The sequence below is a fragment of the Marmota monax genome, unplaced genomic scaffold (genome assembly GCF_021218885.2).
Source record: "Marmota monax isolate L192 unplaced genomic scaffold, Marmota_monax_Labrador192_F-V1.1 WCK01_AAM20220418_F8-fsc00444, whole genome shotgun sequence".
NCBI lineage: Eukaryota > Metazoa > Chordata > Mammalia > Rodentia > Sciuridae > Marmota > Marmota monax.
The window spans coordinates 129,389-152,633 of NW_026692644.1; the positions used below are offsets into that span (position 1 = coordinate 129,389).

At 38.5% G+C, this 23,245-nt stretch overlaps 2 protein-coding genes across 2 annotated transcripts; both read right to left on the reverse strand.

Annotated features, from left to right (window-relative positions):
* Positions 1-6,076: 6,076 nt before the first annotated feature.
* Positions 6,077-7,015, reverse strand: LOC124093777 (olfactory receptor 2M3-like). Its single transcript, XM_046446337.1, has one exon. The coding sequence runs from the start codon at positions 7,013-7,015 to the stop codon at positions 6,077-6,079; it is 939 nt and encodes a 312-aa protein (XP_046302293.1).
* An 11,109-nt stretch (positions 7,016-18,124) lies between these two features.
* Positions 18,125-19,063, reverse strand: LOC124093776 (olfactory receptor 2M3-like). The gene has a single exon (XM_046446336.1). The coding sequence runs from the start codon at positions 19,061-19,063 to the stop codon at positions 18,125-18,127; it is 939 nt and encodes a 312-aa protein (XP_046302292.1).
* Positions 19,064-23,245: the final 4,182 nt, after the last annotated feature.

Here is a 23,245-nt window from a genome sequence, read left to right on the forward strand (position 1 = left end):
ATGACAGTAAGTCAGTAGGTATCATGCTGCATTTCATTTTCCTACCTAAGTGCTCTGAAATTTCTCTTGTGATTTTTTTCTTTACATATTTCTCTTACCTTTTAAAAATTTTCACCTTAATGCTTACAGTCTCTAGTGTGTGTTGATTTGAAATAAATCATTCCCATTTTTCTAAAATGTTGGAATCATCCATATGTGCCTGGATTCAGGCATGTTACAATTGGTGCCACAGCACTGCCAGTACAGTATTACTATTTAGAAAGCCACATCAATGGAATGAAATAAAAAGAGAACACCCTGAACTTCTCAACAACTTAGATATACTACAACTAATTATGAGTTTGTTAAATTTTCAGAATAAAAAATCAATATATAAAACTCAAGTGTATGTCTATGTTCTGGCAATGAATGGACTAAACAATTATAAAAATAATTCCTGAATTGGAAGAATAGTTCCATGGTAATTTGTAGTATGGGTGAGGCCCTAGATTCAATCCCCTATATATAAAAAAAAATTCTCCCTATCACTATGTTAAAAATAACAAACTGTTCAGGATAATGTTAACAAAAGATGTGCAAATTTATACTCTAAACAAAAGAATCTTTTTAGATAAATTAAAGAATAACCAATGAAATAGAAAGATATACCAAGTTTATAGCATGGATGACATTATCATCAAGTGGCAAATATGTCTTATATTAAATTATAGAAACAACATATTATATTACCATCTGATTTTTGGCAGAAATTGACAAGTTTAGCATATAATATTCAAGTAACAAAATCAATTCTGTACAAAAGGTTGACAAATTCATAGTGCTCACACATCAATTTTAAATCATACTACAGACTTACAGTACTAAAGATTCTGTTGTTCTGGTGTAAAAATAGTCATACAGATCAACTAGATATAATTGTTAAACTCTTACATTCATATATGTGATTTTCCCCCCTATTTTTGGTACTGGGGATTGAAAATAGGGGTGTTCAATTACTTAGTCATATCCACAGCCCCTTCTAAAAATTTTTTAGACAGGATCTTGCTAAATTGCTACGGCTGTCCTTGGACTTGCAGTCTTCCTGCCTCAGCCTCCTGAGCTGATGAGATTACAGGTATGCACCACTATACCTGGCAATATAAGGTGATTTTTTAATAAATATGCTGACACAGTAAATTGTGTGTTTGTGCACTGAGACTACTGTTTATTTATTCACATGAAAAATAGTAAATTTGCATCTGCATCACATATCATACATAAATAACTCAAAATGCATCAATTATCTGAGACAGAAAATGAAAACTATAAAGATCTAAGAAGAAAATATAAACAGAAAGAAAGAATTATTACTTTGGATTTGGAAATAGTTTCTTTGACATAATACCAAAAGCGTAAGCAAAAAAAAAGGAGTGGAATAACACTGAAATTCATCACAACGAAAAACAACAAAAAATGGAGCTTTTGTGTTTAGAACATCATAAAACTATGAAAAACTACATAACATATAGAAAAAATATTTGTAACTCATATGTTCTGTTATAATCCTATATCTAGAACTATAAATAACATTTAAGCCTTAATAATTAACAGATACATAACACAATTTAAAAATTAACAAATCACCAGATAGACATTTCCCGGAAAAAAGATATTACAACGGACCAATAAGTACATAAATGACATTCACCACATCATTAATTATCAGGGACATAAAATGAACACTACAATGTGATATCAACTTGCACACCCGGATCATTTTGTTCAAAATAGCAATAATACCAAGTGTTTGTGAGAAAGTGGGCCAATTATAACTCTGTACACTGCCGGTTGGAATGTAAAGTACTATTCTTATATTAGACAATGTGAAAGGTAGTATGATTTGAAAAATAATCTGGTAAATGATCAAAGAGTTAGACATAGAGTCACCAGAGGACCTCCTAATTGTATTCCTAATTATATACTAAAAGTAAATGAAAACACAATTTTACACAAAAATTTATACACGTTTTCAAATAAGAGCCCAGTGCAAAGATTCACAAACCGATAGATCAATAAACAAAACATATTGTATCCATATGGTAGAATATTGTAGGGTAATATGTCGGTTGAAGTTTTGACACCTGCAACACGGATGGGCCCTGAGGACCAGCTGAGTAGAACTGACCAGCCCTGGGACACTAATAGCCCAGTTTATGCAGAGAGCTGGATTCAGGTCTGCAGGTAGAAGGGGGTCAGCGTCTGTAGAAGGTGGTGTGGGTGGGGGATGACCGCTAGTAATGAAGGGTGGTGGGGTGATAAAGGTGAAAAACTATGTCGATTCTGACCACACTCGGGAAGATGCTAAAAAAACGTTGAATCTTACACTGTAAGTGGGCAATTTACGTGGCATGGGAGATTCATGCTGGGCCCCAGGAGGGACTGGTGAGGCTCCGACAGAGGGCGCCACACCGCAGCTGGCACGTGGAACTGCGCACTTAGTGCTGCTGTAAAATCCTTGTTCTCTCTTATTGAGACGACAGCCTAGGTCCCTGGGCCTCGCTAGCTACCCCTTCATCCACGCTGAGCAATGCCAGGCCTGATTCCTGCCAGGAAGACGTGCTTCTGGGCTCTCCTTGACTTTCTGAGGCCCTGCTCACCCACACTGCCCTCTGCCCTGGGCATCCACCACCTGTGTTCTCCGCTCCTCACCGCCCACCTGGGCATTTCCACTTGCTTGTTCCATCTTCCCCAGGCCCAGGTCTAACTCCAGCCTGCACTCTGCTATTCAATCTTCTATACACTTTTTGGCACTGAGCTGCTCTTAGGACCACATTTGAATCCTACACGTCTACATCCAGTGCATGTACGGTATTTGAATCAGATCATTCCTCTGACTTGGATGGTATTGTTCCTTTTTAAAAATGTGTATGTTATTGGTCAAAATGCTCTAAAATTTTCTATTGTTTTAAATTTATAATGAGTCCGTGCCTCAATTCTTTTAACATTGCACATTTTGTGAGGGAATTCCTCTCCTCTATATTACATATTTATACATATATCTCATAAAATGTTTCACATATGATATAAATGATTTATGGGAAATATATGATCATAGCATTCATCTCAAGGTTTATCATTTATTTTTAAAAATATCAGAGGCTGAAGCTTCATTTACATAGAGACAAAATATTTTTCTTAACCATAATCATTAGTAGGTGACTTAAGGTTTGTTATAGTTTAACATTTTAAATACCTTAGCAAAGACTTAGGCTATTAATTGCAGTTGTGATTCATTTTATCTATATGAAAACCATCATATTTCTTAAATAATCTTTTACTATACTCTATCTTTAATAAGCTTAGAAATTTTCCCAGCTAGTAATATTATTTGATTGGGTAATATAGTGTTTATTATTATATTTGCCTATTTATCATTATATTTACTTCCTTAAAGTCAAATATAAAAACATTGGTTTAACCCAAAATTGAATTAAATTTCTATAAAAAATTCAAGCTATTATATGAGTAAGACAATTTGGTTGAAGAGTAGTGAAGTGTAGACTTTCTTCTCACTCCTGTTTTGGGGGATTGAATTCAGGGATCTTAACCGCTGAATAATCACCCCAGCCTTTTTTTTTTTTTTTTTTTTGAAACAGTTGCTGAGGCTGGCCTCGAGCTTGTGGTCCCCTGCCTCAGTCTCTGGAGTTGCTAAGATTATAGACTAGTGCAACCATGTCCCACCTCCAAAGTAGTCTTGTTTTTAATAAGGTAGAAAAGTGTTATGAATTACTTCGCTGAACTCAGATATTGCTTTTTAACCTGTGTGCTTGAGCAGAGGAGAAGCATTTGTTTTAATGGTCTGCTAGACCTGAAAAAGGGAAAGAGAGGGAAAGGAATTCACAGCCATCCCTGTTTATAAACTATTGCATGCACTGTGTTGAGTGCTGTTCTACAGTAAGTAGAGGAGCAATGTGCAAATTAGAGAAGCATAATCAACCTCCAAGTTATATATTAGTCCATTAAAAATAAGTGTAAAGAATTCCTAGCTGACACAGTGCAGTCTACCGCAAGGACATCACCACTATTGTAAGACACATGTGCCAGGACCAGTTTTTGGCGATGTCATCTCTGTGTCTGTGTGGATATGGGTCTGCAATGACTCGTGGAATATCCTGAAGGAGGAATGCTGAGCTCCTCTCATGATCTGCACCCTCTAGCTTTACCTGCAGGATCAAGTTCATTATATGCCAGGATCGCAGATTTTTTTTTTTTTCAGGATGCTAAGATCCAACTTTGGTTGATTTAAGCCATATAAAGGGAGGTATTCTGATATTGGCCTGATTTAACCAGCTGGAAGGCCTTTTAGAGAGGATTGTGCCTCACCCTGAGAGGAACAAACACTCCTGCTAGCTTAAGAGAGGAAAGCAAGAGTCCTTCTGCTGCAGAGGAAGGGGATCACTTCAACAACCACTGCAGTATGGAAGATGACTCTGAGCCACATGCAAAAGAGCTCACTGAGCAGAAGGCCCAGCTTAAAATAAAGAGAAGCTCATTACAGTGCTAGGTTTGTGGTTAGTGTTATGGAGAAGAAGAAAGCAACACAATAATAGGGGTTTTATAAGGCAGTTAGGGCTAGGGTAAAATCTCGACTGCCTTTCATCTTATATAATACCAAAACAACCACATATCTATCTATGTATAAATATGTATGTCATACATAAAATTTAAGAAAAAATATGAAGATTTTAGGAAACAATTTTCTATTAAAAATTGATCACATCAGTTAAGCAATTGTTCAAAAAACAGTGCAAATCAATTGCAGTATATTCCACACCTAAGGGTTAGAACACCTAAGAATGTAAAATCCACACTCAGAAATTCTTAAGAACATTTCAGTATCCTATGTATAAAATAATCTATAGAGGAAGAAAATAAATGAGAGTTTCTCAGTCATCCAGTACCCCAAAGGACAGTGTTCACCACAAACACAACATGCCAAACCTCCAAGTAATGCCTGTTTTCTCCACCTAAGTTACCTTCATTTCAATATTTATATTAAAAGTTATCTATGAGTTAATAGATAAAAAACCATGAGTCATTTCAGCAAAATGGTAAGTCCAGGATATACTGGACTCTACATAAGCAATCCCATGTCCATATTAAATGTACCACATGCTAAAAATCTGAGTGCTACAATCAATTAAGGGGCTGCTTCCACAGATGACCACCTCCATTTGCTAAGTAGGGACAACACACAGATGTGCATTATCTATCCTAACAATGTTTGCTGGTGATTTATGCTGTGGTTAGTAGAACTACAAAGATGAGAAAACTTGATGCTGATGTGCATTAGCCTGCATATCAATGTAAGCATATCAAGTGTGCTCAAAAACAAAGCAAAAATACTATTACCCAGCTCACTCTCCACATTTCCATGCAACTACTGTGTTTGCCTCAAATAGGAATCAGAATATCTAAGGAGAGTAAGTCTACAATTTGAAGAATTATATTCACATTTCAGTCTCCCAAGTATATACGTGATGTCTGTAGTAGAAGGAAATAAGTGGAAACATATCTAACACAGTCTAAAGGAACACAGTGTCCATATACCCAGTCAACTTTAAGATAACTTTCTTCTCTCCATTTGGTTAAACTTAATTAGTTTTTATAAGAATGCTGTGAATAATTTGATTACTTTTTTACAAATTGATCAGCCTAAGGTATAAGTTGGATACAAATATAAAAATACTATTTCTTAAATTCTATTTGTTAAAAGACATAGTAGGTTTAATCAATGCAAACAATGGGTATTAGAATGGATAAATATTTCTCACATATTGTCATTATGAAAATAAACCATGTAGTTCTGTACTTCCTCTTGTTGCAAATATTCACTTATAATCGTACAAAACATTTTACCACAATAAGAAGAAAAGAGAAATACTTGAACAAATGAGTAGGTACAATGTCCTTCAATTTCAAATCTTATATGGTTGAGTATAAATTTTTCACTGTAAAACATTTTGCTACCAAGTTGTATTGGTTAAATCCATAAATTTAAACATTAAGCAAAAAATGTGTGGACATGAGAGCCAGCTCACTCTCCAGACTTTCCCTTCCCTAGCACCTTCATGAATGCTCTGGACACCTCCCTGTTGCGCAGGCTGTAGATGAGGGGGTTCAGCATGGGGGTGAGGATGGTGTAGAAGGCTGACACCATCTTGTCCTGGGTGGGGGACCGGTCAGAAGTGGGCCGCATGTAGATGAACATGGCTGCTCCATAGTACATACCCACCACCATGAGGTGGGAGGAGCAGGTGGCAAAAGCTTTGCGGCGACCCTCCCCAGACCCCATGTGAATGACGGCCAGAATCACACGAGCATAGGAAGCAATGATGATGCCTACAGGAAACAGAAGCATAATGATACAGCAGATAAATATCATCCTTTCAAATGTCAAGGTGTGAGTGCATGCGAGGGTGAGCAGGGCAGGGACGTCACAGAAAAAGTGGGGTATTTCCCGGGAACCACAGTATAGGAAGGACAAGGCAACTGCAGCTTCAATTATACCATCAAGGGAGCCAAGAAGCCAGGAAGCAGCAGCCATGAGACCACAGACTTTCTGGCTCATGAGAACTGGGTATCTTAATGGGTGGCAAATGGCCACATAGCGGTCATAGGCCATTGCTGCCAACAGGAAGCACTCAGCTCCCATCAGGGACACATAGAAGAATATCTGGGTCCCACAGCCTGCCAGAGAGATGGAGTTCTTGCCAGAAAGATAGTTGAAGACCATCTTGGGGACAGTGGTGCAGATGAGCATCAGGTCCATGAGGGAGAGCTGGCTGAGGAGGAAGTACATGGGGGTGTGCAGCTGGGTGTCCAGGTGGATGAGGAGCACCATGGTGGAGTTCCCCATGACGGCCACTGTGAAGATGCCCAGAACCAGAGCGAAGAGGAAGGTGTGGGTGGGGCTGTGGTTGAAGATGCCCAGCAGGATGAAGACAGGGCTGGAGGTCTGGTTCCCCCAGGCCATGGTGAGCTGCTCACTGTGGAGAGGACAGCATGTAAGAAATGGGCAGGTTTGGGCTATGGAAACATGGAGGAGTTTTCTCTTACACAAGCACACTACAAAATTGTACATGTAATTTTGATTTGTACATCAGGGTGGTTAAGACTTGTTTGTAACTTGATTTGCTTTTAAATGCAAGATACCTACATTGTGCACATGCTGGGTTTCACAGTAAAAACCTGGAAGTCTTCTCAAAGTCACATAATCTGGTTACAGGGAGAACTCAGCTCAAAGGTGTAGTGTCAATGCCCTTATAGTTACACTATGTAGGGATCTGACTGTGCAAATACACAGGGAAGTGTTCCTCTGGTGAGCAAACTCCCTGGGGGTCACAGGTACTCTGTTTTCCACCCTTAGGACATCCTGCAGTTTCTCCTAGGAACCACTAAGATAACTAACATGTGTGCAATGTCTAGCTGATGTGGCAATGCCCCACATGAGGAGGCTCTGTACTAGAGTCTTATCAGACTCTACCTTGACCTTAGGCACACAGTTCCTAGGAATAAATGAACTCTCTTGTTAGACAACCACAATGTTTCGCTGAGCCTAAACCTGTCCACATAACAGTAACTTTATACAATGGAACTTCTTGAGAGACATTGGATATTGCAACTTAGTATGTCACTGAGGAATAAGCTGCATGATGTTGCTAAGTCTGTACCATGCCTAGTGACACCATGAACAAAAGGTCCTAATGATGCCAATGACCTAAAGTACAATAGATATAAATAAAGCTGGCAGCTTGACCCCTCTGCCATTCTGCCATCTTTCCTGCCTCTGCATCTTATCTCTGGGTCTCTCTTTATTTTCCAAACAACATTATGATCATAGGAGGAGTCCTGGATTTCCTGGGATTCTGTGGCATTTCTGGTACATTTTCCATGGAACCTTCTTCATCACACTGTGGTGTTTATAAAATTTCATGTAGAGGGAAGCATGTCTTAACACATGCACAGAATCTGTTAACCAGTGGGTGTTGCTGATAAGTGAGTTATCATGGAAGACGGTCCTCACCAGTGTTTTCTTCTCTTATTCCATCACTGAAAGTCAGGTGTACCTGTGAGACATTAGAATAGGCCATTCTCCCTGGGACCCACCAGAGGGGACCATAAGCACACAACACAAACTTTGCCTACAGGTTATTTTTGCTGTGTGACATTAAGTAATTATCAATTTCCTTAAGCCTTATTTTTCACTCTGTAAATGGGCATATTAGAAGTTGGCATGAAGTTATGAAATGAAACCTTAAGCTGTTTAGAACATTGCTTGTGTCATGACTTCTGTAAGTATTTTTATATTAAGTACCACTGGAGGGAATAAAGCCCATCCCTACTTTATCTCTAACTATGTTTAAAAACATTTTTTAGTTATAGAGAGACATAATACCTTTATTGATTTATTTATCTGGTGCTGAGGATTGAACCCAGGTAAACCACATGCTAGGTGAGAGCTCTACCACTGAGCCACAACCCCAGCCCCTATCTCTAACTAATGTAGTTTATACAAACGTCAATCTCTTCAATATTTTTTGGAAAATCCCTTTACGAGTCCTTATTTGGCTGCAAAGTAGCATCTTTCTAACTCTGTGTTTTGACCTCCTTTTCATTTTCTTTTTGGTCCTCCTTCTTGGGAGATCAGGCATTTTATTTCTTCTTTAATGCTATCTGAACAAATTATGATAATTGTATTTTTAGTTGTTTGTCCTCCTGAGTGTCTGTGTGCAGGTCCCCCACTATGTGAACACACTCCAGTTATAACTTAGGCGTTCCCTGAAGCCTTGATTCCTCATCAGTTCCACACGTCCTATCAACGCTTCTCACAGTTCCTATATTAACATTAAAGTTAACCCCAATTTTGTGGGTTAATACAAACCATGCTGCTTAGTTGTTTAAAATTTTTTACTTTCCCACCCTTCATAAGATTTTTGCTAATTATGTTTTCTTTATGTGATTTATTTATGTTATATTTATTTTCGTTTGACATGTAATACTTCTGCATGTTTACGTGGTGTATGGGATGTTTCTGCATGTGTATACGTAGCGTAATGTTCAAATCAGGATAAGCTCATATAGTTCTTTAAACATTTGTTGTCTCTTTGTTGTGAGAACATTCAAAATGATTTCTTCTAGAATATTTGAAATGTGCTTATTATGATCTGCTTTCAACCACATGGACAGAATGGGGGAGATTACATTAAGTGAAATAATCTGAGCACAGAAAGACCAGCCCCACATGGCCTCACTCATGTGGACCTTGCAGAACCAGGAATAGAATGGTGCTTTCCAGAGGCTGAGGATGGGGTGGGAGAAGGAAGGATGAGAAAGGTTGGTCAAGGACTCCTAGATTATGGCAAGATCAGAGAGATGATCTCTGGAGTTCTATGGCTCAGCAGGGTGACCATAGATTATAGAATGTACTCTATGTTTCAAAAGGGCTAATTACATATTCTAAACCTTTTTCTATCATTCACTCTTGTGCAACCCTTTCACTATACACCCCTCAGGAAAATCTTGAATCAAGTTAAAAAAAAATGCTCCTGATTGCCCATGCTTGCTGATTGAAATATATTGCCCAGTAGATGAAGACCACTCCCGTGAGCCAGTTGCATCCCCTCTCTTTATCAATATGCATTTCCTTCCTTCCCTTGTGCTGTCACCCTGCCTGGCCTTCTTTCTCTATGTTTTGAAATACACAGATGACTATAAAATTGTTGGAAAACGACACACATCAAGTCAGCTCTTGAATATCCTCTCCTTTTTCTATTTTCTGCAGCCATGTTTCAACTGCACGTGCTGCAGTTGAAGGGTACCCAGAGCATCAGAGCGACATCTTTCAGATTGGACACAAATCACGGGATTAGCCAGCCAATAACTGAAAGTTTAGGGATGCTAAGAAAGCTGCGGGCTCCTCGTACCAGGAGTTCCACGCGCTGGGCGCTTCTTCACCTGCATTTGTCTTCTGGCTTGTCTTTTTGCCCAAAGAGGCCATAAACTTCTGCTGATTCTCATTTCACATTTGGCTAATGCATTGCTTCTATCTTTGCCAAATCTGAACCCACAGCTCTCAGCAATCTTGACTGCCTGCCACGGGGGCTGGCATGAGCAGCGCTTCATGGTTGTTGGTTTTGAAGACATCATCCTCCTGTGAGCAGGGCCTGGGTACAGTCAGTCAACTACGTTCTTTCCCTACAGTCCTGGAGCCCTGATAGCCACATCTCCTTCCACTTCCAGCCATATGACTGGCTTTCTGTTCCCTTCTCCGTTCCAGGGCAAGCACTGCACACACCGAGCTCGACAGGGCCTCCCTCTCTGTTCCACATGCACGTGAAGGCCAGGACCTCTAGGTCAGGAAAACCTGGGCTTACGTTCTTTTCTACACCAATTCTTTTATCACCAGACAAGTTAAACAGCATCTCTAGGATTTTGTTTCTATCCTCTCCACCCCTCACATGGTTGTCTTAAAGATAAGCTACCCCTTAAAATTCCTCATGCAATCACATCTGTCACAGCGTGCATTCTTCAGATCAATCTTGCCATTTCTACTCAGACCTTGTCACCCCTTCATTTTCCTTACGAGATTGTTGGTTTCTGATTGGTAAGCTATGTGCTTATTTCTGAGATGTTCCTAATCCAACAGAGATTCATGTATAAGGCATGTTCCTAAGATCCCCATAAATATCAATTGAACTGGAGTGTCTTGCAGTTATTCTTAAGATATCATATTTTATATCACTGTAAACAAGGCATTACATTCCATTAGCATCTTCACTGGTATTATTTCATTCAATCTGAAAACTGTTGGAAATATAAGAAATGCATTATTCTACGATTTCAGTGACTATAAAGGGGTAAGTTGTAGATCAACATGAAAAATCACCTCATTATTTGGAAGAATTTCAAATGACAGAATTTCTAATACACAATGGTTGAATAGACTGTGATTCCACCCAGTGACTTGGACTCCACAATGGCCAAACCATCTAAATATTTTGGAACATACCTTCTTCCTGGGACTTACCTTCCACATGTGTTCAAGAAGACACCCCACTTCCAAGGCCACCAAAAGCATTTAAATTTCTAGAGTGAGCCTCTGCAGCACAGTTCTGTAAAGTAATCTGTGGCTTGCTTCTGCAATCCTGCAGGGAATTCAGTCCCCTGTCTTCAATTATGGTACTCTGTGTGACGACCCACGTTTTCTCCTAGGGTTTCATAAAATTTAGTTCTGAACTTGTGAAGGTGACTCAATATTTAACATAAAAAGAAAGTCATTAAACTTTATTAATGAATATTACAAATTCCCTATATTTTTTTTCTCTGGTTGACCCTGCTTTTTCAATATTTCAATATTTTTAAATCCATAAACTCCGTATGGTTCAAGGGAAAGAGGGCAGTTCGGTTTCTCATTCTTAATTAAATTGAATCTCTAAGAGTTTTCTTTTTTCCTTATTTACTGGTAAATATAACTTTTGAAAAGTTGATTAGTTATTTTCAAATGGGCACATCAGGAGGTGCCATTCTGTGTTCATGCAGGCTGCCCTTCTACATTTGGGATTACAGCACTGTTGTGAATTTTTCTGTTTTTGAAAGATTGCCATCTGTGATGACGGAATCTACTACCAGCTCTCTCATATCCATCTTAGAATATTCTTATAAAATGCATAGAGAAAAAAGACCAAAGGTTTTTTTTTTAATTTATTTTTTTCCTAATCTCTCACACCACTCCACACAGCCTTGCTCACACCAGGTGTGTGGACATATTTTCACATACTGCTTCAAATACACATTTAAGTAGAAATTTAAATTTGTTTTACTCTGTTTGTTGACCAAGAGTTCTCCACACCAGATATCGCATTTTTTCCTTTTAAAAGGCAATTTCTCCATTCTTATACAATATGTTTGAATACATCATAAAATAGAGGATTCAGGAAAAGAAAAAGTAGAACTATCTGAAGTCCACTGTGAAGACTTTATCACAAACAGATTGTGAAATGTGGAATGATGTATTTACTGCAACTGACGCAAAAATGCTTGAAAATGTATGAATGGTTATACACATCTCTTAAATTAAATTAAAGCTATATTAAACAGAGGAATAATGACAAAGGTGTTTCTATATTCATGTGTAAAGTAATATTAGGGGACATACAAAAAACTAAAAATGATGAAAGGTGCCAATAGTTTTCAAGGAATTTTACTATGTTAAGCACCCTTTCACATCTAAAAAGGATTCTTGTTTGTTTACCTGCTTTTAGTTTTTGCAGTACTGGGGATCTAAACCAGGGCTTCACAAATGCTAGGCAAGTGTTCTACCACTGAGCTACATCCTCGGTCCTCAAGAAATATTCAGTTTTCCTCCATTGTATAAAAATTAATAAATATAAATAAATATTCTTTGTGAACTATGGAAAAATTCCAGAGATTGGGTCATTTTTAACATCCGAAATTATTTTAGTTCTTGTGGCTGGGAGTTCAGGATCAAGGTATGCACAGATTTATCTCCAGTAAGGACTAGGTCTGCACTTTTAAAATGGTGCCACTACATTGCATCTATCAGAGAAGAGAAGAAACAGAAAGACAACCACGTCTCCTTTCTCCTTGACTCTTTTATAAAGGGGCTAATTTCACTCCTCTGAGCTCCACTTAATCAACTTAATCAACACCAGAGGCCACATTTGTTAATGAATAGTGTTGGGGATCAAGTTTCAACATGACTTTCCAATGGGATAACCTCATTCATTTAAACCATTGCAAGTGCTAATCAAAATATATGCAAGTAAAATCTAACAAGATAGCAAATAAATAAAAATTTCCTGTGAGAGTACCCTTGGGAGTCCACAATGAAACACTCCAGTTCTATTTGCATATTTATTACCACTCCAATACTTGATGGCTCTAATAAATATGATGATCTTTTTAACCTCTCATGTTTTCTGAGCGCTTTAGCACAGGGCTCCTTGTGTGGTGGTATAGTGACTTATCCTTGAGCAGAGGGTTCTGAAGCTTCCAGGACCACAGAGGATGTTTGTCTCCCCCCACCTCCCACAGTCTCTGCATGTGGCTAATTGGTTCTAGTTCACCTCAAGGAAGCCTCAACCAAGCAGACCGTTTTTGTAGCATGTTGAATTATCCTCAATTTATTTAATGACACATGTCATGGGTTTGTATTGTCTGAGAACGCTTTTTAAATGTTCTTTTTAGTTATACATGACAGTAGAAGGTATTTTGAAATGTCCTACATACATGGATTGTGACTTCCCAGTCTTGTGGTGGTACGTGATATGGAGTGACACTATATTCACATCAGAATGTAGAAAGTGATGTCCGACTCATTCTACTGTCTTTCCTCTCCCTTCCCTTCATTCCCCTTTTTCACCATCTGGTGAACTCGAGAATGCTCTTTTGTATGTTCAGTTTCCCTAAAGCTTTTTGTTTATCTCCACTGATTTCATGTTTTACCAGTAAAATTTCTGTTGGAAATACATTTTTAAAATTTAGGAAATAAAAAATCAAAAGAAAAGAAATGTAGAGGTTAAGTCATGTTAAGTCATGTTTTTACCATAAGGGTAGCTAAGCAACTGTTTTAAGTGATTTTGAAATATAGTAATTATTACATATCTTTAATGAGACATAGCTAAGAAAAAATGGAATTTTTTTAAATTAAAATTTTCATGACAAATATTCATAAGTATTATAAACATTTATGATATATTTTATTAATGATAGAATATAAATACTATAAATATTTATAATGTAATATTAATTACTTAGAACATGTTAAGTGATATGCAAACGTACACAGAGTAGCTCATGTTGGTTTATACTCTAAATATCTGTGTTTCAAATGAAGAAAAAAGTATATTTTTATGGTCAATAATGCTTAATGAGTTTAGTTAGCAAATATTAATTTTAATCAAATACAAAATCCTGACATTAAGCTTTAGAGAAGGAACATTTTTGTTTAAATAAGGTCAACTAGATTTTTAGAAAATGTGTTAAGTATATCATTCCAGTAGACATTTAAACTGTTACTTGGAAGGTATTCTATGCTTTTTTTTTAAATATTTTAATGATTTTGTTTTAGTTATAACTGACAGTAGAATCCATTTTGATAAATTATACAAGCATGGAATGTATGTCACTCTAATTAGCACCCCCTGTTCCCTTCCTCTAGAGATCTTTCTGCCATTGACTCAGGGTTATTCTGTGGATGTACACACAGCGAGGTTCACTGTGGGGTATTCACATGTGTACATAGCAGGTGAGGTCAGATTCATGCCCCCGCCCTTCCTTTCCCTGTCCACCTCCCTTCCCTTCATTCCCCTTTTGTCTTCTCCATGGAACTTCTATTCATATCTCTTTGAACATTGTATTTCTTCCTTGAAAAGTGTCTCTTTAGTTCTTTACCCATTTATTAATTTTTTTTTACTGTTAAGTTTTTTGACTTCTTTGTATACTCTAGAAACTAATGCCTTGGGTTGCAGGTGGCAAAGATTTTTCTCCCATTCTGTATACTCTCTTTAGACTCTAGATTGTTTTCTTTGCTGTGAAGAAGTGCTAAAGGAGAGGGGCAGGAGAGGTACTGGGGTGCTAATTAGAGTGAAATACAATATTTATAATGCAGTATTAATTACTTTTAGTTTTATGCCATTCCATTTATTCATTCTTAATTTTACTTCTTGTGCTTTAGGAATTTTGCTAAGATCCATCAGATAAAAATAGGCATAAAAAATTATGCCTCTGAAATTTTGCCTTTTGCAGAATATTATACATTTGGAATCAAATGAAATGCAGCTTGCTTTTCACAATTGATTAATTTAACTTAACAAATAGGCTGTTGAGTTTCCATAATGTCTTTACATGGATTGATGGCAAATTTCTCTTTATTGCTAAATAATGTTTCACTTATGAGTGCTCCACCTTTCATTTTTGCCTCTGCCCACAGAAGAACATCCTCTTGGCTTTCCAGTTTGGTAATTGTGAACAAAACCATTATAAAGACCCATGTGAATCTTTTCATGGGGACATAAATTTTCAGCTCACTTGGGAAAATGTCATGGAATGTCATTACTGTGCATGTGGCTAATTGGTTCAAGTTCACATCAAGGAAGCCTCAACCAAGCAGGCCGTTTTTATAGCATGTTGAAATATCCTCAATTTATTTCATGACACATCATGGGTTTGTGTTGTCTGAGAACGCTTTTTAAATGCGAGTTTTTGATAAGAGTATGTCTTGTTTATTAAGAAAACACATAATTTTCTTCCAAAGTGGCTGTTCCATTTTGCATTCAATCAGAAATGAGAGTTCCTGCTTCTCCATGAATTTCACTGCATTTAGTGTAGACATTTTTAAAAGACTGAAGCTCTGATATTTAATTAGTTGGTAGAGACATCTCACTGTTGTTTTAATTAGTAATCCCCTAATTTCATATGATGCTGAGCATCTTTCACATGCTTATTTGCCATGTATGTCTTCTTTGGTGGGGTGTCTTATGTTGTATTCATTTTTTAAATAGGCTATTCATTTTCTCATTGTTTAAATTTTAATTATTGTTTATATTTTGTATATAACAGTAATTCTGGATAGGCATTTTGTTAATATAATATCCTGGTCTAAGATTTACATTATCATTCTTTTTTATAATCATATATATATATATATATATATATATTCTAGAAATTAATGATATATATGTTTGTATATATCAGTGGATTCTTTGTGATATATTTATACATGGACATGTATAATTTCATTCCCCAGTACTTCTTTGCCCTTTCCTTCTCCTTGTTCTCAATTCTCTTCCTTTACTATGCTGGTCTCCTGAAGATAATATCTTTTTAAAATTGTTTTATGTTTGTTCCTTTGTCAAAAAAAATCAATTGAGTACATTTGCCTGGCCCTAAGTCACTTGACTACATATGTTTATTGAATCTTTGCGTATTTTTCACAAATATTGCATTATGTTGGCTCTTATATATCCTCTGCCGTTTGCATACACAAGTAACCTTCAGAGATCTTGATTGCAATTCTATCTATCGATTTTTGATCTATTCGGGAAAAACCGATACCTTGACAACATTGAATCTTTCTATCCATGAACATGGACTTGCCTTCTGTTTATTCTTTTATGTCTTCCATCAAAGTTTTTTTAAAAATTAATATAAATATTGTACATATTTTGTTAGGCTTATGATGGATTCAAAAATAATCTTTCTTAATTGTAACCTCCTTTGATGATGTGTTCATATTTTTTTTAGTGGGGATGCTTTTTAAATTACAATTTCTAACCTCAGGTTATCCCTAAAATTCATTCTTACATTTTTGAGTACATGCTTTTAACATCTTCTTTTGATCCCCTAGGGCTTCCATCACAACTGGCCTGAAATTGAACAGTTAACTTCTTTCCTTGTTCTTTGTAATCACAGTAACCTCTATCCCTTTCTTTTTTTTTTGATCCTTTTCCTGCCCTTCCTTTTCCTTCCACTATTTATTTTCTTATTCATATTTTAATAACCCCTTTACCATTAAGAGACATGACAGAATTTGACTGTCTTTATTTTGTTATTATTTTTGTTTGTTTGTTTAATGGTACCAAGGGATCAAACCCAGGGCTTTGCAATTGCTATGCAAGTGCCCCACCTCAAAATTTTAATTCTACCGAGTGCCAGGAATCCCAGGTGTGTGTCAGCAAACCTGGATTTTGGCTGTCTTTTCTGTACATAAAATTTACCATCTCTTTATAGCCTCTCTCTTGGAAATCATCTCTAGATTCTGTGTATCACCTACCTCCTTGCGTTGTTGCCTTGCTCACATCCTCCAATCATTACAAGATAATTTAACATGGTATTTCAGGGTATTTGACCAAGTAATCCACCTTGCAATGCATACTTCCTCAGGTGAGTATTCATTTGGCAGCATGAATGAACATGTAAGCACATAAATGGGAGCAGTGTGCTTTGAATGTGCAGCAGTAAGTTGAAAAGACACTATGACCCTGAACTTTTCATGAACTGCAATCCCAGCCAACATTTAGATTTCGATGTTGTAAGACCCTGAGCTGAAGTTCTATTTGATATTGGCACTGACCAATGTAAGCTGTGATAAGAGGCATAGTTGTTCTTTAGAGTGACCAGGATGTGGTAACTCTTATACAATAAAAGAAAACAAAATTGGTGGGGATGTTCCAACAGAGTTTTAAGAGAGAAGTTTTAATTCATGTTAAAGTACAATGGTTTTCCCTAAAAAAATACAAACATTTCCAGACCTGAATAAATTTTATTAAAAAGTATGAATATATATATATATATATATATATATATATATATATATATATATATTTGTTACACATATATTTTACACTCAATTGTGGATTTCAGAAAATCTAGACTTCTCTAAAAAAACTGACCACATTTCCATGCAACTACTGTGTTTGCCTCAAATAAGAATCAGAATATCTAAGGGGAATAAGTGTACAATTTGAAGAATTATATTCACATTTCAGTCTCCCAAGTATATACGTGATGTCTGTAGTAGAAGGAAATAAGTGGAAACATATCTACACAGTCTAAAGAAACACAATGTCCATATACCCAGTCAACTTTAAGATAACTTTCTTCTCTCCATTTGGTTAAATTTAATTAGTTTTTATAAGAATGCTGTGAATAATTTGATTACTTTTTTACAAATTGATCAGCCTAAGGTATAAGTTGGATACAAATATAAAAATACTATTTCTTAAATTCTATTTGTTAAAAGATATAGTAGGTTTAATCAATGCAAACAATGGGTATTAGAATGGATAAATATTTCTCACATGTTGTCATTATGAAAATAAACCATGTAGTTCTGTACTTCCTCTTGTTGCAAATATTCACTTATAATCGTACAAAACATTTTACCACAATAAGAAGAAAAGAGAAATATTTGAACAAATGAGTATGTACAATGTCCTTCAATTTCAAATATTATATGGTTGAGTATAAATTTTTCACTGTAAAACATTTTGCTACCAAGTTGTATTGGTTAAATCCATAAATTTAAACATTAAGCAAAAAATGTGTGGACACGAGAGCCAGCTCACTCTCCAGACTTTCCCTTCCCTAGCACCTTCATGAATGCTCTGGACACCTCCCTGTTGCGCAGGCTGTAGATGAGGGGGTTCAGCATGGGGGTGAGGATGGTGTAGAAGGCCGACACCATCTTGTCCTGGGTGGGGGACCGGTCAGAAGTGGGCCGCATGTAGATGAACATGGCTGCTCCATAGTACATGCCCACCACCATGAGGTGGGAGGAGCAGGTGGCAAAAGCTTTGCGGCGACCCTCCCCAGACCCCATGTGAATGACGGCCAGAATCACACGAGCATAGGAAGCAATGATGATGCCTACAGGGAACAGAAGCATAATGATGCAGCAGATCAACATCATCCTTTCAAATGTCAAGGTGTGAGTGCATGCGAGGGTGAGCAGGGCAGGGACGTCACAGAAAAAGTGGGGTATTTCCCGGGAACCACAGTATGGGAAGGTCAAGGCTACCACAATGACAATTATACCATCAAGGGAGCCAAGAAGCCAGGAAGCAGCAGCCATGAGACCACAGACTTTCTGGCTCATGAGAACTGGGTATCTTAATGGGTGGCAAATGGCCACATAGCGGTCATAGGCCATTGCTGCCAACAGGAAGCATTCGGCTCCCATCAGGGACACATAGAAGAATATCTGGGTCCCGCAGCCTGCCAGAGAGATGGAGTTCCTGCCAGAAAGATAGTTGAAGGCCATCTTGGGGACAGTGGTGCAGATGAGCATCAGATCCATGAGGGAGAGCTGGCTGAGGAGGAAGTACATGGGGGTGTGCAGCTGGGTGTCCAGGTGGATGAGGAGCACCATGGTGGAGTTCCCCATGACGGCCACTGTGAAGATGCCCAGGACCAGGGCAAAGAGGAAGGTGTGGGTGGGGCTGTGGTTGAAGATGCCCAGCAGGATGAAGACAGGGCTGGAGGTCTGGTTCCCCCAGGCCATGGTGAGCTGCTCACTGTGGAGAGGACAGCTTGTAAGGAACATCCAGGATGTGTCATAAAATATAAAGGCTTTTGCTACAAAGTTGCAAAAAGTTGCAACTTTGTAGCAAAGCCTACAAAGTTGCTTCTGAATGACAAAATTATTTACTGAAATTTTTTTTTTTTTAAATTTGTGGCCTATGGATGATGAGCCTCACTTGTAGGGTGAAGTGAATTTTAAATGCAAACCAGCAGCCTGGTAGGTTTTGTATTAAGCCTGTAGGAGGCTTCTCAAGAGGCTTCAAATCCATTTTGAGCAACAAGTTAAGTCAAATGCGCAGACTAGTTTATCCTTTAACCACTTCACTAAGAGCCAGGAGAATTTCACATTTTAGAAAGTTGGAGATATTTTTCCATAACCTTCTTCCACTGAAATACCACACTTTCACTCTATGTTCCTTATAAAATTATTTCTACCAACATGTACAGGGAAGCATTTTCCAGTGGAAAGAAATTCCAAGAAATTGATACATCAATAGTAAGATGTCTATTAGGAGGTCGTATTGAACTTGGTAGAAATGTAGCCTTGTTGACAGTTCCCTACCCTCATTTCACCTGTAAAGGGGGTGTGTCCTGGAACATTCTGGGATTGACACTCACCTGGAGAAGAGGGTATAAGACAGTGTGCTAGGGCATGGTTCAAACCCTGATAAAGATTATTTTAGCTGCGTGGTCTTAAACAATTAATAATTTTTTAGGCATTACTTTAGAAAATGTGAATAATGTGTTGTAGAGTGTTATAAAGATTAAAGTCATTTAAAAAAACATTGAGCACTTTATCTAGAATAGAATTTATGCCATACGGATATTTCTAAGTAAATAAATGTTATTGGATGGAAGAAACTATTCTATCTTATATTTCTGTTTATTCAATTAATTCTGTTTCTTGTAGTGGTGTTTCAGAACTGGGGCCTTCTGAGAAATGGAGGCTGCATTAAAACATCCCTTTCAAACCCCTGTTCTTGTGATGAAGTCAGACAGATTTCAGACATGTCACTCAGAAGGACATGAGATTACTGAAGGGATAAGAAAAGGGACACTGTCCGAGGGTGATAAACTGAGTCAGGGGGCAGGAAATTGAGGCAAAATCAGGGACTAAGTGTCCTCAGTGAGCACCACCCTGTCTCTGGAGGAGGAACAGGCAGTTCCTGTGCTGTCAGTCAAAGTCAGAAGGGGGACTTGGGGGACACTCTGGAAATTTCCCTAGGATCCCAATAAAACTGGAGGGCAAGAAGGGTGCACCACCCCTCTCTTCTCTAGGAGAACCCACCATTTCCCTTGATAGCATCCCATTATCACTTCCCCATTCCTTCTAATAAACTCATGCCTGCAATTCTGAATGACATGTCTCAAGTCTTTCTGGCATGATTGCGAGAGTTAAGGTGTGAACAGAGGTCTCTGTGCTGCCTCATTTTTATGGAAGGCCTGTGTACTTTGACAATCTGGCTCAGTATAATGACAGCCCCCCAGAAGCAATGGGTGTTTTCTCTGATGAGTCTTCTCACTTGGCTATATTTGTTTGGCATTCTCTTACTCCTTGATTTCAAACCAAGTTTACAACTATTTGTGCTACATCTTTGAATTAGAAAAAGGATATCAGATTCATGGGCTCTTTACAGTTGTACTTAAATTCTGTAATTGATCATAACAAACTCATTTTCTTTAGTGCCCTGTCATGAGGACTAAGATTGAAACCGATCTCCTTTGTAATCAAAAGTTCCAAACTGTATTAACTTCTGAACTTTCTCATATTGAGAATGGATGCTCAGGGCTGGTCCCTACCCCTAATAGTGACCAGAGAGCCTGAGACTGTGACATGTTCCCTGGCTAGCACAGCCTAGCTAATTCTGCATCCACACATCACCTGGACTTTGTGTCTATAAGCTGTTACAACTTCTGTAGGATCTGAGGAGAAGCAATCTAGCTGCATCTCCCCAATCTGGTCAAAATGCATAAAGCCCATTTTTCCTTTTCCCATCATTTTCCTGTTCCTTAGCAGCAAGTTGGTAGAATCCGACCAGTCATGATCCAGGCAGTCCCAGGCTGGGTCGCCCAATGCAAAGCACACAGTGTTTCATAGCTGTCAAGGTGTTTATTTCTGAATGCAGTTAACTGGGGCTCTTCCATGGGTACTATGTAAGCACAGCTTTAGTGTAAGTCGGTCACGTGAGACTAAGAAGAAGGCATTTAGTTACACATACAACAGTGACAGAAACACATTCCACCCTCAATGTAAGTTTGAGATATTTCAGTTTGGTCATTCACAGAAACTGCAGACCTCTGCAGACACGGGACAGGCTCTGAAATGATATCCTTTTGTAAGAAAATATTCACATCTACCTACTTTGATAAATAGCAAATAAAGACAGTATTTTCTTATAGTATCCCCCGCCCCTTGCTTCTCTGCTGGGGAGTGGTCTTACCACAGAAGAAGGGCTTGGGGTCTGATTCCTTCCAAGAGGAAAGGAGGACCCCACTTGCAAAAGAAGACAACACTGGCTAACTGGGTGCATCCTTCCTTCAACCTTCCATAGCTCAGAACCTAGGAGTTAAGGTGTGGGTTTTATAGTTTCAGGCTAAAAGGTGAAGGAAGTAGGGTGGGACTAGGAGAGGAAGGGTGTCATGTTGGGTTCATGTGGAGGGTGTAACAGAACCCCTTGAAATTAAAAAGCTCCACTGTTTTCCTGCAACTGAATATTCTCATGCTGAGAATGGAAGCTGCTCCAGCCAGGGAGCCAGGAGCTGCTATCTTTCTGACCAGCAGCGCCTAGTAAATCTACACACACACTTTTCCTGGCTTTTGTCTCTATAGATTATTACCATTCCTGTGGGACCCACTGGGGTGGGCTGTCTGCCTCCCAGTGTCTGCGGAAGTGTGATGGCCTTTGCTTCTGTTTCCCACCACCGGCTTATTTCTTATGCAGACAGCTGGGATTTCCGGCTTGGTCGCTGGTGGAAATTAACAAATTATCAGGACACTGAATATTGAAAACTACAAAAAAAAATGAAGTTGGAGGGAAACAAAATAAGGCCATAGAGAGTTGGGTGAAAATAGACTGGTATCCCAGACCCACTTATGTCCTCCCTGGCCTGCATCCTGGCAGTAAATCATTCACCTCCCTCCAATAGAAGGGGCAAAGACAAAAATGTAAAGGAAAACCATACTTTCTTCCAGATAGAAAACTGTACAACCCCTGCATACCCCTCTGTCCTCCCCCACTGCCTCATAAAACAAAAAGAGAAAAGAAACTAGTGCTAAAGGTTAGGTCGCACTCGATACAGGCAATGTCATTTTGAACCATCCTTCATCTTACAGCAGGGTCACCTCATGGTCATTCTGACTCAGCCTGACCTGAACTCCGGACAACACCCCATCATGAAGCAAAAGAAGGAAATGTGACCTGGACTGGAATCTTGAAACACTTGGTCAACATGGAACAGTGACCACCTCAAAAAATTGGAGGTGCCAACAGAAAGGACCCTTCCTGACAACACCTGTCAGTGGTCTAATTGCAAAAAAGCCCCTCAAACTTCCTAGCATGTATCCCAGGCTGTAAGTGGAAGATGAGTCAGTCTACTGCAGGCTCCCCCCGAGGTGTGGCCAGAATAAACTGGGTTACTGTTGAGCTGCATCCCTTCTCTATTTCCTTACATTGAACCATTTTGGAATAGAGCTTCATTACTTTAGAAAACCCTTCTTATATGCATGTGCACCCCAAAATCACTTATAGAACTAATCTACTTTTCTGTCACTCCAATACCCCTCTTTCCACTCTTCACAAACAGGTGGAGCACTCCTCTTCTCAGAAGCTCAAGGCTCACAGGATCCTAATGTTCTGCAGAACTGACTTCTACCTCCTTACTGATCTCATTTGCAAGGCATTGCAGAAAGTTGTTGGAAGATGTGTCTCATGTTCTCTGTTTTACAGGGCAAACCCTGTGCATTTCTATTTACAGATTCCACAACTCTCAGCCCAGAGTTTGGCCTCTTCCCAGGGTGGTTCTTTTATCCTGAAGTCCTTCCCCTTCCACAGTCCTCTGTTAACCCCATTCTCTTCTAGTTCAAACAGCCATACCTGTCTCCTCACGTCCCCTCCTTCAGTCTGTAAGTGCAGGCTCCCAGAAGATGCATGGTCTTGGCCTC

Bases quoted from the DNA above. Each gene is read 5' to 3' on its own strand.
- LOC124093777 (XM_046446337.1), bottom strand. From the start codon at position 7,015: ATGGCCTGGGGGAACCAGACCTCCAGCCCTGTCTTCATCCTGCTGGGC.
- LOC124093776 (XM_046446336.1), bottom strand. From the start codon at position 19,063: ATGGCCTGGGGGAACCAGACCTCCAGCCCTGTCTTCATCCTGCTGGGC.